This window comes from Primulina eburnea, chromosome 16 (assembly GCF_022965805.1).
Source record: "Primulina eburnea isolate SZY01 chromosome 16, ASM2296580v1, whole genome shotgun sequence".
NCBI lineage: Eukaryota > Viridiplantae > Streptophyta > Magnoliopsida > Lamiales > Gesneriaceae > Primulina > Primulina eburnea.
In genome coordinates, this window is record NC_133116.1 from 11,670,736 (window position 1) to 11,689,719 (window position 18,984).

Sequence of the window (18,984 nt, forward strand, 5' to 3'; positions counted from 1 at the left end):
AGTTTGCCAATTTGAGACAGGGTCAGCTGAACATTGAAGAATATGTGACCAAGTTCTCTACCTTGTTGAAGTTTGCTCCTCATGTATCTGAAAATGACGAAGCCGTTGCCGATCAGTTCATCAATGGCCTGAATCCCGATATTTTTACATTGGTGAACACAGGACGACCGAATAACTTTGCTGATGCCATGAATAGAGCAAAGGGCGCTGAAGCGGGCCTGATAAGGCAGAGAGGAGCTGAATTTGTTCCTCCAGTGTCGAGACCACCGCAACCACCTCCCCGATTCGAGAGTGGCAGTAGCAGTGGTGGAACGAAAGATTTTCTGAAGGCTAGAGGAAAGCAGTTTAAGAAGTCTGGCGGCAGTTCTTCTAGCTCTAGTGGTTCTCAGCAGAGTTATACCGGCGTTTACTGCGGAAATTGTGGAGGGAGACATTCCACTGAGCAATGCCAAGGAGTACTTGGTAGTTGCCACTTCTGCAAACAACAGGGACATTTTGCCAGAGTATGTCCACATTGGGATTCCCAAAGATTCCAGGGAGCCGAATCATCTGGATCAGCGGCACAGGGAAGTAGACGATCAACTGCTGTTCCTTCATTTCAACCAGCACCATCTCAGTCACAGCAGAGGCCAGGAGGAAGCCAGACAGTTGGCCAGCCTCCTAGACAGCAGGCCAGAGTATTTGCTTTGACCGAGGAGCATGCTCAGGAAGCACCAGATGATGATATTGCAGGTAACTGATTTGTTTGATTATCCTGCATATGTATTAAGGGATACCGGTGCTTCACATACTTTTACTTTGAAAGAATTGCATTGATGCATGCATTATCTGTTGAGCCTTATTTACTGTAGTATTTATTTCTTTTCCTTTGGGAAAAGATCTTGTCTCAGTGATTTCTGTTAGATCTTGTATACTACAGTAGGATAAGAATGAGATCGAGTTAGATCGTGTGGGAGCTTGTGTTGTGCTAGTGTTCTCTGATTTTGGAACTGCATTACTAATACTGATATTCTGAGTAAGTACAGAGCTACCATAGATTAGTTCCCGAAGATGGTGAGAATTAGAACTGAGATGAATATTGTACGATAAGAATTCTAGACTGAGAATTTCTTTGATATTCGTACTAGCTATGACTCGATTATTACAGAAAGGAGCAGAGTGACTCCTTATGTATTCAGTTGATTTACTGAAGTTGAGTCTATCATTGGCTGATTTACCAATGATAAGAAAGTTCTCGATGTTTTCCCCAGATAAGACTCTAGATCTGATTTCAGAGAGATTGATTGTAGCTTTGATCGATATCAAAACTATTGATATGGTGAATCCTGATTGAGACAGATTGTGTTCAGGGATTGTTATATCTGAAAATGAGGTATCTATTGATTTTAGCAGAATTAAACCGTAATTAATTGGCTGAGGTTGACATCAGTGTCAGACAGTTGCGGTTTATGAATTTAGCATGTTTGAATCTGATTGAATATTGATGTTATTCTGAATACGTGGTTGAGACGGATTGTAGACAATGGAGGTTATATTGTACCGTCTGAACCAGAGCTGATTTTGAAACGTTAGCAGTTCAAAAAGCTGATTAGAATGTTTAGAACTCAATATCGATAGTCAGAACAGAGTGTCGATCAGAATATCAGGCAAGTAATACTGTATTGTATGAGTTTGATTATTCTGTGATGCCAGATGTGTCAGAACGGTACAATAAAGCTTGATATTGATAGTCAGAGCCGAATACCAGGTAGGTATTTCCTCTTTAATTTATGTTATTAATTGATTTGTGTATATCAAACAGTTCGAATCAGAAAGGACAGATATTGTCAGAAGCTTACAGTCATGGATTCAGTGTTCAGTCTGATGATTGAGACTGTATTGTATTCGAACAGATAGTTGTGATATAGACAGATGAGATCAGTTATAACAGAAATGTATTGAAATGTTGGCAGAAATTGTACTGATATGTCTAAATCGCTAACAGAAAAGATAGAAAGATAGAACTCAGAAGAATTATTACAGAATTGTAAAGTTCTAGATAGAAATGAGAGTACATTTCTATAGTCTTCGTAATGAAATTACCGTCATTTTGACAGATTATAATATGATATGATTATGATTGATAGATTGTTCAATCTATAATCTATTAGTTTGTGCAAGATAACGTACAAACATGACCAGATGACACAGATTGATGTAAGAGAAATGGTCAGAAAGATCAGAATGCCACCATAGAATGTATCAGAAGAATGATTAGACTGCACTGAATGCCTAAATGGACGATATCATACTATGATTTTTGGTTGATTTTGTATTTTTGGCAGAATAGATCAAAACTCTTTCACCTATCGTCTATAGATTGACGGATAATCAGAGCGAATTATCCGAATACTGAAGAATATCCAGGAACTGTAATGCTAGATTTTAGCACTAGTTGACATGATTTATTGTCATTTGTGAATTTGCGTACAACAACAACTATCAAACGAATATTGAGATGGCTCTTTTAGAAGTGTTGTACGGAAAGAGGTGTCGATTCCCTCTTTATTTGAATGATATCTTTGAAGTTCTTGAGAGTGGATCTGAAATGATCAGAGATATGACTAAAAAGAAGGAAGCTGATTCAGAAGAAAATGAAAACAGTTGATAATAAACAGACTGAATATGCCAACATCGGACGATGACTGTTGGTAATTGAGACCAAAGATCGAATATATCTTTGATTGAGATAAACAGATTCGATAACAGCTGATGATGATGAGTTGTTACGAACTGTTGATGGGTCTATACAGATGTTGTATAACCAGTATTGTGAGATTGACTTTATCAGAGTTATTTGTGGAAATAGAATTTGATATGAGATTGAAATATCAGAATAGATTTCTGGAGATGAGTTTCTGATTTAAACTCTATATACATTTCTTCTGATATATCTGAATTGATTACTTGCGAGTTCGAGGACGAACTCAGATCTAAGAGGGGGAGAAATGTAATGCCCGAGACTTAATTACTGTAATCAGACGTTGATGAATTGGTAGAATTGAGATTATAGGAGCTTATGTGGAAAGGCTGGGCGTCGGTGCAAGAAAAACAAGATTTTGTACAGAACTCGTGGCACCCGAGCGGTAGAAAGAGACCGCCCGAGCGCCAATGCACCATAAAAATGATATTCGAACAGAACGTTTGGCGCCCGAGCGGAAGAATATTACCGCCCGAGCGCCAATGTGTGATAAGCCAAGAATCCGGACAGAAAGTGCCGCGCCCGAGCGGTACTTTCTTACCGCTCGAGCGCCGCCTGAAAATGGTGAAAACAAGCCACGTTTCTTTAACCGACCAACTTGTATATATATATATATATATAAGAAACAAGCGACTCTCCTCAGAATCAGAAGAAAGAATCGAGAAAAGGTACGGAGAAAAGAATTGAAAAATCCTTACGCCTTTTGTGAGAAATCCGTCCTTCCGATTTTGAATCCAACTGCGGTACTGTGTTCCTATCGACGTAGGCTACAACTGGACGTAAGTTTTGCTACGTTTTGATTTGTTCTGAAATTATGGTATTGTCAGAATCTGATATGATTCATATATGATGTGCTTGACATGTTAGACATCGTATAATCGAAATCGGACTGAGGAACAAATACCATATGAAATTGTTATGATTTTTAGAGTTGATTTGATTGAGAATTGCTATCAAGATTGAAGTATTATCGAGTATGAGGTGTTGGGATTAATATTTGACTGATATGGTAGTGCTGGGTGTATCAAAAATATAACGTTATGTTGTTGGAACAGAATTTGATTAAATTCTGATTATATCCAGTATTGATTGAGTGGTGTATTGATATTGTACCCTCAATATTGTTATTGTCAGACTGAGTATTGACAGGCTTGGGGTTCGAGACTTCGACAGAGCCAGAGTATCAGAAAGAAAGGTATAAATTAATGTTGAGTTGGGATTGCACAACTCGAGTAAGGTTTGACTCGAGTCTCCCTAAATCACATACTTAGTTTATTACATTGATTCTTGTAATTGATGAGATTAATGTTTGTTGTCTATTGATTTATAGACACTGCATGTAATGACTGCTGATTTGCTAGTCATTGATTGATTTGCTTAGATACTGACTGTATGTATTGATTACTGAGTCGTTGAGTCATAGGCTGATTCGCCTAGTCACCGGCTGATTCGTCTGGTGATTGACTGATTCGTCTAAACTTAAGCTGATTCGCTTAATTACAGGCTGAGTTGTCTGATTATTGGCTGATTCGCCTAAGTACTGGCTGATTCGTCAGGTTATTGACTGAGTCGTCAATTCTGCGGCTGATTCGCCCAGACACTGGAGATATTAATTATATCGATGCCGTTTAGGGATTGATTCATTCCTATCGACTGAGATTTGATATAATACCTATATCCAGACATTGGGATCCCTAGGATAGAGTTGAGTCGAGTCTGAGACGACGTGTCGGTTGAGTTGAGTCTGTTATGACATGTTGATTTACATTATTTATACCATTCATGATTATTGAATGTTTGATATTGATTTATGTTTCTGATTTGAGACATGTTATGGATAATGCTTATATTCTTTCGTATATGCTTTTATATGATTGCATGTTTGCATTGTTTATACTGGGATATTTATATCTCACCGGAGTTATCCGGCTGTTGTCTTGTTTTGTATGTGTGCATGACAACAGGTGGGGCTGGATCAGGGTCAAGAAGAGGATGAGAGAAGATTAGATAGCGTGGAGATCCGAGCTTCGAAGCAACATAGGATTCAGCACTGATATGTAGTTGAACCTAGTTGAATTCTTGTAGTTAACGCAAGATTTGTATGTTCATGTTTAATATGTAAATTGGGTAAATTACATTACGTTTCCGCTTTGTATTTTCAAAAAAAAAAATTTTTGACCCTGTTTTATAATTGATTAATTAGTCCCAAACATGATTAAGAACTTGATTAGCGTCCGGGTCCCCACATCCTACCTAATTATTTTCCTCTTATATATGAAGTCAAGTTTAGTGTGCTCGAATAACCTTCTAGTTTTGTGTAGTCCATATATGTGTAGAACACGAAATTTTAGTCTTGATGGTGTATTTTAATGGCTGTGTCATTTGGTACTAATTTTCACTTGCCAAAATGCTTGTAGTATGATGCTAATTGTTCATCTTGCTATTCCTGTGACAATGGCTCTCAGATGATTTGTGCACTTTATGTTGTTTCCTGCATATTTTAAGATATTCAACTTTTTAATTTTCATTTATTCAAATTAATGTGAATATTTTAAATTATTCATTCTCATAAAAGGTTTATGATTGGCATTTCGTTCATAGGTATGAAGGGGCTTTGGATCCCTGGATGTCCTCCTTGTGGAATATATTATATCAAATGAATCCCAAATTACTTCCAAATGGTCCAGTTTTTGTCAATCCAGATGCAGCTTTAATTGATCGACCTAGAGCACAAATTATATATCATGACATCAATGAAGGGGTACCAACAGTTTCAAATGCCACAGGTTACTTGTTTCTTAGATATTTGGTGAACATGAAGTCCAACAAGTCTTCCATATTTCATTGTTTCATTATTCCTCGATATTATAATGCATTGATGATATCCGAAGTTTTTATTTTATTAGAAATATGTCTATGTTTCTGCCACTATAAGATCGTATTGAAGTGAAAACTCTGTACAGGTTTGAAGTATCTTGAGATGCAGGTTGAGAGGACCCGTTCAATGACTCCTGCAGTACCTTCTGGGAAGAACAGGCCTGAGTGCTTCCTGAAAATGGTATTATCATCATATTTTGTCTTTAGCAGTAAAATAGTTGTCGTGATATTCTGTTTACCTGTTCAGTTGTGCTTTCTTCATCTACAAGTGTTTTGAGTCTTTCAAAACTATTCCGTCAAATTTCAGCAGTATAGCATATCTTTCTTCCTAGGGATAAATCCTTGACTTGAGAATATTTGAAAGTGTGTTTTTCTGACAGAAATAGAAAAGGTTTCCGATCCACAAGAAGCCTGTTTTGACTATAATTTACCTACAACCTACTGACAAGAACACTGATTGTAAATTTGTAATGATTTATATATAGATACCAAAGTTTTTATGAGGCCACACGTGCTTCCAAAAGCAACTTCTTTTGGTTCATGAATTTGATTGGTTACAATATAATGACAAAGCACTTGATCAAACAACTATTGTCTGTTTGTTCTTGCTGACAACATTCAAATGCTTTTTGTTGTTGGTTGGTTGAGGGGCTGATGGAAGTGTGTTTTAGCTACAGGTTGATCTGGAAACCTTTGACTTGCATTTTGTTTCATGTGCACTGAGTTTTTCCCAGCTAGTTAATTTTCTTAAGAAATGCTTGGGTACTAGAGGGATGAGTTGATTTGTTTTTTTTCAGTTCATCTGTCTATTTGAAACTCTTGTGCAAGGTATATAAGTATCCATAGGTTACACATGCCCCTACTGTTAAACATGAGTATTGAGTTGTTTGAAAATATGATAGATATGAACAGTTATCATATATATCGAATTTGCACCTTAGTGATCAAGTTTGTTTGTAATTATAGACCAAGAATCTTCGATTAAGTAGAGAGGGCAGTGGGAAGGATGTGCGCCACTTTGAGTTCGATGATGTTTCATCTGTAAGTCATGCTAAACATTCTCAAATAGGCAGTTGTCCGTTTTCTTTTATGGTTAAAACCATACATATGTTCTTTTCTATTAATGTGTTGTGTTCATGTCTGCAGTCAATAGAATATGAAGTGGGCGATGTTCTTGAGATTCTTCCAGGTCAAAGTTCTGCCGCAGTAGATGCTTTCATACAGCGTTGTAATTTGAACCCTGAGTCTTACATAACTGTATGTAGTTCTCCATTTGAATTTCTTTATCGGTGCTTTTTCTTGAAGATTTTTTCAGTGTTTTCCGTGTGCCAATATCAAAAATGTAATATTATCCCCTCTTGATCATTCCTTTAATACTTTTTTCTATGTCTTGTTTAATCATCAGTTGTCCATACATGTTACACGGACCACTGGACTCTTGCATTGGTTACCATGATAAATTGCTGCTTGGTGCTTTATCTAAGTGGATTTGGTTTGTTTAACTAGTTCTCCAATTTTATTTTCATTACAATACTTGTCTTTAGATTCAGCCGCGAGATAAAGGGAATAAAGCTGGGATAAATACCTCCCTGTTCCCTGTGAAACTAAAAACTTTTGTTGAGCTGAATATGGATGTGGCCTCAGCTTCTCCTAGACGTTACTTCTTTGAGGTAAGCTTGTACCAATTGATTTGTATCTTTTGCTTTGTCAATTTATTCTGAATTGAAGATATGATTGATTGGTGTATCCTGTGTCGCAATATCTTAATCTTGCACATCTGCTTTATTATCAAGACAATTGTTTCTGATGTTCTCCATAACACATTCAGTTGTTGTTTCTAATCTATGGGCTTCTTTAGGTCATGAGTTTTTTTGCCAGTGCTGAACATGAGAAGGAAAGGCTTCAATATTTTGCCTCGCCAGAAGGAAGAGATGATCTATACCAATACAACCAGAAGGAGCGAAGGACTGTTTTAGAGGTGACAAGATATTGTTAATTTTCTACAAGTATTATTTTGCATTCATTTGTCCTTTAGATTTTCTTATTTCTTATGTAAACCTTTTTCAACGTCTTTTTACGTGTAAAATGTACTATGTGATCAACCCTGGAAAATGCAAGACGTTTGTCTGATATTCTCCTTTGATGTTTCATCTTGTCCCGGGAAAATGGTAGTGTCCTTGGTTTGCAACTTTTATTTCTGACCTGTTATATTTCGGAAAATATACCACTAAATCATTTGCATCAAGGAAATAATTTTGTTTTGTACGCATAAACTGTGATTTCTTTCTATTGATGAACAAAGGAAAAATAAGAGCATCGTCTTTAAATATTGCTTCATATCAGAGATATAATAGGTAATCTTTCTTAGGTTTTCAGATAACGTGCTCTTTGATAGGTTCAAGTGCTTCATATTTATGTTAGAAGGACGAGGAGAATTTATGAACTCTTTTCTACTCTGCATTCTTACTCATTTTTCACCGGAGCTGTAATGTAATGTAGGTATTGGAGGATTTCCCTTCTGTGCAAATGCCCTTCGAATGGTTGGTACAGTTGGTTCCTCCATTAAAAACAAGGGCCTTCTCCATCTCTTCTTGTCATTCAGCTCATCCAAATCAAGTGCACTTAACGGTAAGTGTGGTCACGTGGAAGACCCCATACAAGAGGAAGCATTCAGGTCTTTGCTCGTCTTGGCTAGCCAGTCTTGATCCTCAGCAGAGTGAGTCCATTATCATATTCTGACTTCTATCTATTATACCAAGAAAATTTTAGTCTCCTGTTATATACTTTCACAAATTGTATTTAATCTTCATCAGATGTACTAGTAGCAGTGTGGTTTAAGAAAGGTTCGCTTCCTCCTCCACCGCCATCCCTTCCTCTTATCCTCATTGGTCCTGGAACGGGATGTGCACCTTTTCGTGGATTTGTGGAAGTAAGAGCACTTCAAAATGAATCTGACCCAACAGCTCTGATGATTTTTTTCTTCGGATGCAGAAACAGAGACAATGACTTTCTCTATCAAGATTTTTGGATGAAACATTCACAGAACGGAGGGGTACTATCCGAAGACAAGGGTGGAGGATTCTATGCTGCGTTTTCAAGGGACCAGCCACGGAAAGTGTATGTGCAACACAAAATTAAGGAGCAAAGCACTAAGATATGGGGCTTGCTTAGTCAAGGTGCTTCTGTGTACATTGCTGGATCGTCAAATAAGATGCCTTCAGATGTATTATCAGCCTTTAAAGATATAGTTTCTGCTGAAAGTGGGGTTTCGAAAGAGGTTGCTTCGAGATGGATTCGAGCACTGGAGAAGGCCGGCAAGTATTATGTCGAAGCCTGGTCTTGAAAATAGTTGATTTTCTCTTCTTATTTTTTTAATAGAGTTGATTCTCTCATTTAAATACAAGAAAATGGTTGGAAAAGAGATTAAGAACATTATTGGTCTGAGAAATTGATTCTTGCGATATTCTAACTTTGATATTTTTGAATTACATTTATATATGCATTATTATTTTTCGGTATTTGAAATGTTGAAGGAAAAAGATGTAAATATAATATATTCGTGATCAATTTATCACAATCAAAGATATGAAACATCGTGTGTGTGTGTGTGTATCTATACTATTATATTAAGTATGAGGACCTAATAATAACCGCTCTATGAGGACACCAACTTTATTTCCTGTTTTACCTTTTTTAATTTTTTATATTTACTATTTACTATTTTATTATAGTTGAAGCCCTAATAATAACCGTCTCTATGAGGACATCAACTTTCTTTCCTATTTTACCCTTTCTCATTTTTTATATTATATTTTTTCTTAACAAATAATATTATATTCACCGTCAGAAAGAAACTGCTCACGTGAAAAATAATATTATTTCTTCTCCAAACTAGCCACCGTGAAAAATAAACTCTCTTCTTTATGTTGTGACGTCATTATGTTGTAATATCATGAATATTTAATATAATAGCCACATGTATTCAAGACACACGCAACGTGTGTGCCACGGTTACTAGTGTATATATGATGTTTGGAAGGAAAATACAGTTGTCTTAAAATGTAGTACGATGAAACAAATTTGGGAAACAATAATTATCTATCTATAAATTATGAAGGAAAAAAATAAACTGTATTTTTGTAAAAGTTAAAAAATGAAAATTATCTATACTATTATATTAAGTATGAGACCCTAATAATAACTGCTCTGTGAAGACACCAACTTTCTTTCCTGTTTTACCCTTTTTAATTTTTTATATTTACTATTTACTATTTATTATAGTTGAGCCCCTAATAATAACCGCTCTATGAGAACACCAACTTTCTTTCTTATTTTATCCTTTTCATTTTTTATATTATATTTTTTCTTAACAAATAATGTTATATTCACCGTCATAAGGAAACTGTTCACGTGAAAAATAATGTTATTTCTTCTCCAAACTAACCACCGTGAAAAATAAACTCTCTTCTTTATGTTGTGACGTCATTATGTTGTAATATCATAAATATTTAATATATTAGCCACGGTTACTAGTTATTTATTAAGAGTACGAGCGCAGTTGAACAAGCGCAGTCCCCGAAGCCATTTTCTTCTCCCTCGAATAATTCTGCCAGCGGAGGACAAGATGTTCACACCGGTGTGCTCTCAAGTCTCAACCCACAACGAGAATCCACTTAGACCTTTTTCTCAAATCAAAACTCCCCAGAGATCCAATATTTTTTACCTTGAAGACTCCACCTTTTTTCTTATCATCAACCCCAACCCAGCAAAATCAAACTCGAACCCTTCAAAATCCGTGTTTCATCTCCCTCTACCACTCATGAATCATCGATCTTGGATAATAATAATCTTGATCTTGACAATAATAAAAAAGTAAAGAAGAAACTGGGAGTTGTGGTGATGCCTATGGAGGGACCGAGGCTGGTTTTGAAATTCGTTTGGATGGAAAAGAACATAGGGATAGCTTTAGATCAAGTGATTGCGGGAGGTCATGGGACTGTTCTTTTGAGCCCATATTATTTTTGGCCGAGGAAAGATGCGTGGGAAGAGCTTAAAATTTTTCTGGAGAGTAAGCCTTGGATTTCCCAGAAACAGATGGTTGTTCTGCTCAATCAAGCTACTGATATCATTAATTTGTGGCAGCAGAGTGGAGGGAACTTATCTTAGTAAGATTTTCTGAGTTATTGTTCCCCTTTTTGGTATGATCTAGGCAGACCCTCTTAACTGGACGAAGAGACTTTTAAATTTTCATGTGTCTTATAGAAATTTTTTGGGTTTGCCTCTTGAATCAACTTCCAAATTTTTTGGGTTTACCTCCCTTGTGTTATTAATTATTATCAGTGCGATGTTCGGACTAGTTTCGTGTCAGTTTGAGAGAATTCGAATCACTTTTTTTTGTGGGGGAAATCAGATATTATACATTAATTAAATCAACAGTAGCTAAATCCATCAATCACGATGAGTAAAAATCTTCCATCCAACATGAACGAGAAGGATGAGATAAAGCAAAACGCGCTAAACAGTGCGCTAACTTGTTTGCATTTCTACTAACATGATCTAACTTTTTAAATCTACCAGAAGTTAAAATATCCAATATGTTCAAGACTAACAGTCCTTGATGGTTGCGAGCCTCAGACTTCGACGTCACCTCTTTAACAGCATTACAGGAGTTCGAGAAAACCCAAACATCAGAAAAGTTACCTCTCACAGCAAGCATCAAACCAAAATGAATAGCCGAGAGTTCTGCCTCCAACACTGATCCTGGTTTTCGTATGCCAATGGCTGAGGCAGCAAAAATAATTCGAAAATGATTTTGAATCACAGCACCCACACTATATTTACCAACAGTATCATTAAACCCAGCATCGACATCAAGTCGCCACTGCCCCAACGGAGGAGGCACCCACCTCATATCCCTGCTACTCTGCACCTCCCCTGAAGCTAAATTTCAAGCACATCTAGCTGTTCTAAATTGCTCAAGATACGAAATAACCCACTCAACTTTAATACATTTGCTGGAAATATGGCTATTATGTTTTAAAATACAAATCTCTTTCCAAATTTCCCAAGCCAGCATTGCAAACAATTCAAATTCAGCAGGTGAAACTTGATCCATTAGGCACAACTCACATGATATAAACGACAACACACCACATTTTTTTAGATATGGCCAAAAAAGCGTACCCTTCTAGATATGCCTTACAAGGGGGCAAAAGATTAGACAATGGCTTGTTGAAGCATTCGAAGAGCTACAATAAAAACAACATCTATTGGTATGTAAATGTCTTCTAAACAAGTTCAGTTAAGTGGGAATTAATTCATTGCTCGCACACCAAAAAAATATTCGAACTTTATGTGGGATGTTTAGCTGCCAAATCTTTTTCCACCGCTTTTCCAACGAGAATGCGATAGAGATTCATGTGGATCGAAGCATCCAATATGAGCCAGGTAGCCTGATTTAACTGTGTACTTGCACTACAAGAAAAAATGGCTATACTGACATTTTCTTAATGACATTTTTAAAATAATGTCGTTATTACATACATATCATGACATTGGTTACACATAAAATTTTTAATAAAAAAAATATTAAATTAGATATGTTATAATGACATTTTTAATGAATGCCACTAAAAGTTCTTATTTTTTCCACTAATTTCCAATTTTTTAATCTCTCACTCTCATTAAAAAACTAAAAAAAAATTAATTTAATTAAAAGGAAAAAAAAGGAAAGAACGATGGATTAATTTATACAGTGTGCCAAATCTCTATCGCGCTCTTTCTCCCAAATCTCTCGCGCCCTTCTCTTTTCCCTCGTTCAACCGCTAATCCTTCCTTCTTATTTCTTTTTTCTAGTGTCACGATTTGAGATTTGTCCAGCCGCTTCTCATTTTCAGATTTGTCCAGCCGCTCATCTCCGGTAAGTTCCGAATCCCTAGTTTTGGAAGAGATTTTGGTCACGGTTTTTTTATAAGAGTGTTCGATTCATAGAGAAGAGGAGTTCGATTCATTTGATTTTAATCTCTTTGATAGCTTCCAAGGATGTCTATTGAAGAAAGTTAATAAATTCTCGCCGTTAAAATTGAGATACTTCAAATGATTGAAGTATCGCCGTTAAAAGTGGTGATGATTTAAGAGATTCAAATAATTGAAGGGAATCCCTTTCTCGATTATGCTTTTTCCACAATTTATTGGCGAAGATATTTGGAAAAGTTGAATTTTTCCCTGGAAATGCGATCAATATGGACAAAATATATAGAAGCTTGAAAAGGATTATTTTAAAATGTATGCTTGTATCGAATCTTGGGGTACAGTATGATGAACACGGTTCCCCAAGTGAAGTTGGAAAAATGCGGAAATGTCTGGATTATATTGTTTTTCATTGCTATTTTCAGTTAAATTTCTTCATCTTATCGGCTTATTTTGGGTACAGTTACGCTATGTGTTTGAGTTCTTTGCCTAGACCTGATGGAATACTTATGACGCTACTTAATAGCTTTGCTTCTGATTATAATTTTTGGTCGGCAATAATCATTTATAGTAATTGTTGATCATTTGGTAATAATTTGCAATTTTAGAAGGCCTTAAAGCTTCAATTTAGATTTGATTTTGAACTCCTTGAACCTACTGTTTATGGCCCATGGTGCTCATCGATTGCAGGAGAAGTTTCTTGAACTGTTCAGTTGGGAGGCTTATGCTTGTGCATTTCTCGATAGCAAAATTTATATAGCATACGACCATTTATGTAATGCTTCCCTCTATAGTTTTGTTGGATGTGTTCATCATTGAATTTGAATTTCAACTTTTTTATGGAAAATTCAAGATTTAGTATCTATGTTCTCGATATTCAATATTTTTTTTTGAAAATCAATATGTTTTTATTTAGTTATGAAGTTAAATGATTTAATTGTTTGAGATTCAAGATTTGAAATGTTTTTTGAGTGTCACTTTTATTTCTGAATATCATCCAGAAAAGGGCTGTTACTACCGTTATAGAGTGATAATTTCTTGCTAGGTCACATTTTCTAGAAGTGCCACTAATCATATGATGCTATGTCAGTGTTTGATGCATATGGAACATATATAGACTGCTACATTCTTTATCTGGGTTTAGGATATTGCCGTTAAAAGTGGTGATCTGAAAGCTAACTTATTTTCTTTAAAATGATTGAAAATAATAAAAATATATGAAATTAATTTATAAAAAAATATAACTATCTATAAGGGATTTTTGGGTTTCACTCTAGTTTTCTTTTGTTCACATATTTTTTTTGTTATTAAATTATTGTTGTGTTTTGAGACACTAATTGTATATATCTTGTTCGATATTTTACTCCCCACATACACAAATTATATATTTGTTTGCTGAACTAGTTTAAGTATATCTTTTTACCAGAATTGTGATGGATAAAAGTTGGATGTTTTTGCCAAGACAAACCAAGGAATACAGGAAAGGACTTGAGAGTTTCTTAGATTTTGCATTTTCTAATGCAAACATAAATGGAATGATTGCGTGTCCTTTTGCAAAATGTAAGATTGGCATATGTGTTTCAAGAGAGGATGCTTGTGATCATTTGACGGTTGATGGATTTATCAAAGGTTATACTCACCGGGTGGATTTGCTGGATACTAGAATAATAATAACATTATATATTTTGATTTCATTTTTCACTATGGATCTTTTATTTATCATATCAAAGAATATAACTAACTTTTTTTTATCTTCAAGTTGTGGCTCTTTTTCTTGATAGGAATGGCTAGTGAGGGTAAAACTGTTGGAAAACCTCATTTTCAACATCAAGATAAGGCAAATACACAATCTCGAATTATGATTGCCAATCACGCAGCTCGAAGTTCAAAAAAAGGTAGCATGTAACTTTATACATCAAGGATATGTTTGCTGATTTTGTATTACTCTTATTGGACCTTTTGATTTTGTCTGAATTTTATGTACTTTGTTCAAGTTGGTCTTGCAAGAGAACTCGGTAGCATGAATGATTTTGGAAAAGGTTAGCATTTTCTTGTTTATAATTAAAAACTCAACTTACTTATATTTTGATGGTATCAAAACTTGTGCAGAAGTTCAAAACATACAAGGTATGTTGAATAACCAAATGGATGGAGTTTCAAAGCACCAACACAATGATTTACAAGGTATTAAATATAAAAAGATATGAAACTTATGGCATTTTATTTGGAACGATTAAGTTTGGATATGTATAATGCTTTATTTATTCAATCATTTATTTCTCTTTTTTGCATCTTGATGTAGATAGCGAAAGTGAATCTCTTGACGCTGAGAAGAAAACTAGAGGCCCTACATTTATGAAAGAAATTTGGGGTAGACCTAGCACGCTGCCACGTATTAAGATTCGATGTGATGATATGGGACGTCCTATTGGATCAAGAAGAAATAAATTTACTGATTTTTTGGGTACTTTGGCAAGAAATGGTAAATTTTGTCTGATTGACGTGGAAGATTGGCATAAAATGCCCCTGGATAGTAAGAAAAAAATGCTAGATGTTATAAAGGTAATTGAAATGTTATTGAATAATTTTATTATTAAATAATTTTTTACTATGATGGTATATTGTCTAAATGCCTTTGCTCGTGAAAGTGTTTTGCGTGAGTGTTAAGCTATTAGGTAAACGACGGCACTGAAACATGTGGATTACGATTTACTTGTCTTACAAAGTGAAAACTAGTAGGTATGGCAATGTAAGAATGAGGCATGTGAGGGGCATTATATATTTGCATTACTGCTGGAAGGATTTCTGATTTAGCTTATGCCTGAATGTTACACGAGCTGATATATTTGCATTAATGCTGGAAGTAATTTCTGATTTCCGATAACTAGAATCACAGTCATTGTAAAATTAGTACTTTTCTTTAATGATCAATGATCCTCTTGACTGGCTTATGTTAAATTCTTGAAGTTGTGCATGTATGTGTTCTTAGCTGCTAGAATCAGGCCTCAATTTGAGATGAATTTGAGATGATATCGTAGAATTTTATAACCTTGATATTATTTATTATTTGATGTGGCATAATGAGTTGGAGTTTGCTTTTTTGTAAGCTATGTTTTGTGTGAGCTTATAATTATCTCAAGTTAGCCATTTATTGATTTAGATAGTATATTTTGGTTGAGAATATATATTACATGTATATTTGCTGTCACGAATTAACTAATTTGAATGATGTTTCTTTATGATTTTTTGTTTTCTGGCTAGCTGGACATACTCATTAGCATAATGGTTGTTGATGATTGTATTTTATAACTGTTTTTTTATCAAAACTTTCTCTTTTGAACTTTCACGTAGATTGGATGTTCTGTCTCAATAAAAAGTCTATTTGATTCGACAAAAATTGTGGCAAAAGGAGTGGTTCGTACCATGGATCCAAATACCGAAGTAGGAAGACAGACGTTGGAACCAAATTGGTGTGAAATACAAGTTCTAGTTGTCCTAGAACGGGAAGAGAGTTTGATTAGGCCATATGATCTTTACAAAAGATTGGGGATACACTTGGAGGAATGATAGCTTGGCCTTGTCATTTGGTATGATATTCAACTTTTCAATTATTTAGTATTTATTATTATGTCTGTCATGTTAGTATCTTTTTAAACCAATATCAATTATATTTTCAGTTGACAGTTAATGAGGAAGATTTCTACTAGGTGCATTTGGATAAATAATAATTTTCCAGTTTATCATTTGGTATAAATATTACAGAGTGCTAGTATGCTCAACTTGTAGCCTTGACTGCTACGAATAAATCAAGAAAGAGTGAGCTTCGATTTTGACAGAGTGACAGCAAGCTTTAGATTAGTGTGTTCTCGCTTAATTCAGCTGTTCTTCTGTCAGTTTTATAATCTTCTTTTCCAACGGTAACTTGAGATAAATTTGAATATTTTTATCCGTTGATTTCCACTTGATTATTCCTTGGACATTGTTCGTTTTATTTATTGTAATGCGGCGTCTTAACTGCTTTAGCCGAAATGCGTTGTTCTAGGATGTATTGATTAAAGTGAGGCGTTTCACATTCAGTTGCAATCTGCTATGTCTCTTTGTCGATTGAATGTTCTTTCCCGAGACATCTTCAGTTGAGAGATACTTAGCTTTAAAGCATTCGGCTGAATGTATTAACTGATCAGTTTTCTCTGTAACATTGTATCAGCTGATTTCAGTTGTTAAGTTCAGTTGCTGAATATACTTGCGCGTATCAGTTGGTTCATATTTTGTCAATCGATTGATTCATATTTTGTCAAACGCCGGAACCTAGTTTCCAACAGTAAAGGGCTGCTACATCACAGTTCTAGGGGACTGTACATGTGAAGGGATAATGCGTCAAGGGTATGGAGTCGGTTAGGAGTAGAACTTTGGTGAGGGCCGATCGGATCATTGAGGAGCTAGGGCTTATGGGTGGATCAGGCGAATGAAAAGAAAGGCACGGCCATGAATGACTGAACCAAGTTGTGGTTCAGACCTTAGTGGATCCAAAATGTGGTCTAGGGAGGTCCATGCATGGCTGGTCTCGGGTAGAAGGAAGATCTAAGGGGCTAGCCATGATTTAGGGTTGCATGATTGGGTTTCAGACTTGCGTCGTGTGGATCTCCTTCGCTGCATGCATTGGGCTGAGGTCAGTGGTTAGGTCGGTCCAAGAGGGTCCAGAGGTAGGCTAGAAGTGTTTGGTTTGAGGCTGGTTCGGTCTGGTTTGGGCTAGGATCGAGTTCTTGAGGGCTAGGCGCGTTAGGGTTTGATGGATACAAAGTGTAAAATTTCAGCAAGTGGCAGCCGGTTTTAGGGGGTCCAAATTGGCCGGAATTGTGTTGTTTAGGGGCTGGTAGAGTGTGATTAAGTGGTGGTTAAAATTTGGCAAAGTTTAGTTAAGTTTCGGGTTGATTCGGCTTAAAACCGGGACTCCGGTCCCCGTTTCAAAATGAATCATAAAAGTTACGGGACGAGCTCAAGGTTACGTCTAGGAAATGATTATAAATATGTTTTGAGATGTTTTAAGGATTTTGTTTGGCTTCGGGTCGATATTTTAATGTCCAGGGGTAAAATGATTAATTATGGTTCCAGGAGAAAAATGGTCATTTTGCACCTTGGTCGAGTTAGCAGTCATGGAAGCGCCCTGATCACAAATTGACATGTTTTAAATGTACATGTAATCACGAACATGACTTTTTATGGAAATACAAAAATACGTTGCATGCTTGATTTTAAGAAAATTTACGTACATGCATGATTTTTATAAGTGATGTATATGATGATATGTTTTGAAAGATGGGAGTTTGTTGTCACCAACAAGAACACGAACATGTAATGCCAAGGCTCAGTGGATGGGTAATACTGTCGCTGATGTCCCCGTCGTCGGGTACCGCGGTTATACTTAGATGGATCCGTCGACTAGAGTTGATACGAAAGTCACAACTAATGATCTGAATTCAAATAAAGAAAATGAAAACGTATATGTTGATATGATGAGATATGTTATGGACACGTTATGCTTTGACATACTATGTTTAAGTTCATGCTTCTAAGATCATGAAATGTATGTTAATTAAGGTACTTTTCACTGTTGCATGTTATGTATATGTACTTAATATAACGATTCGGGTGTGTTGAGTATTTAGACTCACTAGGTGTGAATGATGCAGGTGAGCATGATGATGTGGAGAATGGAGGCGCTGAAGACTGAGTAGGCAGAGCTGGGTGTGTGCACGTTGACCCGAGGACCTTGCATTTTTTCGCACTTTATGTTTATGGGTCAAGGTTGAGACATTATGTTTTTTTTTTACGTTTCGCATCATTTTACATGTTGAGTATTTATCAGGATTTCAATTATTGCCTTGAAGTTCATATAAAACAGTAGTCTAGGGATTGATGATATTTAGATTTTTATTTAACTGCAGTATTTTCTTTCAGTAGATGAGTGTCTTTTTAAATGATGGATTAACAGCTTTTATTTAGTGCATGGCTTTGATTATTTCGAATAGAGTCTTTAAAAAAAATTCTATCTGTATTTTAGTAGTATAAATTTCAATTGATAGCAGATCTGACATCTCCTAGTACGGTGTGGTTCGAGGACAAACCAAGCGGAAGCTGGTGGGCATGTGAGGCCCGGAGCCGAAGAGGACGGGGGTGATCGCTGGTGCCATGAGGTTGCACGGAAAATGAGCGGCTCCTGACAGGCTTCTAGGCGAAGGGAACATGGATGAACTGATATTACACCGGAAGGAGATGGATTCCAAAACTGTTCAGGAATGGGACTGTGCAGTTGAGGAGGGCTTAAAAGATTTAATATATACTACTCATATCAAGAAAGTGCATCTTCTTTTCGGTAGCTCATCACAGAAGAACTCCAA

At 35.9% G+C, this 18,984-nt stretch overlaps 3 protein-coding genes across 9 annotated transcripts; 2 read left to right on the forward strand and 1 right to left on the reverse strand.

Moving 5' to 3' along the window:
- The first annotated feature begins 5,589 nt into the window (after nucleotides 1–5,589).
- On the forward strand, nucleotides 5,590–9,039 carry LOC140817559 (NADPH-dependent diflavin oxidoreductase 1-like). 3 transcript variants are annotated; one of them, XM_073177312.1, is made up of 7 exons: nucleotides 5,590–5,798; nucleotides 6,584–6,658; nucleotides 6,764–6,874; nucleotides 7,162–7,287; nucleotides 7,476–7,595; nucleotides 8,117–8,333; nucleotides 8,431–9,037. In XM_073177312.1, exons 1-7 carry the CDS (start codon nucleotides 5,721–5,723, stop codon nucleotides 8,958–8,960), a joined length of 1,257 nt encoding a protein of 418 aa, XP_073033413.1. In that variant the 5' UTR covers nucleotides 5,590–5,720; the 3' UTR covers nucleotides 8,961–9,037. The 3 variants fall into 3 exon arrangements, with proteins under 3 accessions (XP_073033413.1, XP_073033414.1, XP_073033415.1); XM_073177313.1 differs by lacking the exons at nucleotides 5,590–5,798; nucleotides 6,584–6,658 and having other exon boundaries at nucleotides 6,764–6,806; nucleotides 8,431–9,038; XM_073177314.1 differs by lacking the exons at nucleotides 5,590–5,798; nucleotides 6,584–6,658; nucleotides 6,764–6,874; nucleotides 7,162–7,287; nucleotides 7,476–7,595 and having other exon boundaries at nucleotides 8,270–8,333; nucleotides 8,609–9,039.
- A 2,030-nt stretch (nucleotides 9,040–11,069) lies between these two features.
- On the reverse strand, nucleotides 11,070–11,528 carry LOC140816033 (uncharacterized). Its single transcript, XM_073175099.1, has one exon. It carries the CDS (start codon nucleotides 11,526–11,528, stop codon nucleotides 11,070–11,072), a length of 459 nt encoding a protein of 152 aa, XP_073031200.1.
- A 645-nt stretch (nucleotides 11,529–12,173) lies between these two features.
- Nucleotides 12,174–18,544, forward strand: LOC140817516 (uncharacterized). Of its 5 annotated transcripts, none has more exons than XM_073177239.1 (9): nucleotides 12,180–12,536; nucleotides 13,277–13,361; nucleotides 14,013–14,215; nucleotides 14,368–14,481; nucleotides 14,581–14,625; nucleotides 14,696–14,769; nucleotides 14,882–15,148; nucleotides 15,938–16,173; nucleotides 18,277–18,544. In XM_073177239.1, exons 3-8 carry the CDS (start codon nucleotides 14,020–14,022, stop codon nucleotides 16,151–16,153), a joined length of 912 nt encoding a protein of 303 aa, XP_073033340.1. In that variant the 5' UTR covers nucleotides 12,180–12,536; nucleotides 13,277–13,361; nucleotides 14,013–14,019; the 3' UTR covers nucleotides 16,154–16,173; nucleotides 18,277–18,544. The 5 variants fall into 5 exon arrangements, 4 of the variants coding, with proteins under 4 accessions (XP_073033342.1, XP_073033340.1, XP_073033341.1 ...); XM_073177240.1 differs by lacking the exon at nucleotides 18,277–18,544 and adding an exon at nucleotides 16,264–16,440; XM_073177241.1 differs by lacking the exon at nucleotides 13,277–13,361 and having other exon boundaries at nucleotides 12,174–12,536.
- The last annotated feature ends 440 nt before the right edge of the window (nucleotides 18,545–18,984 follow it).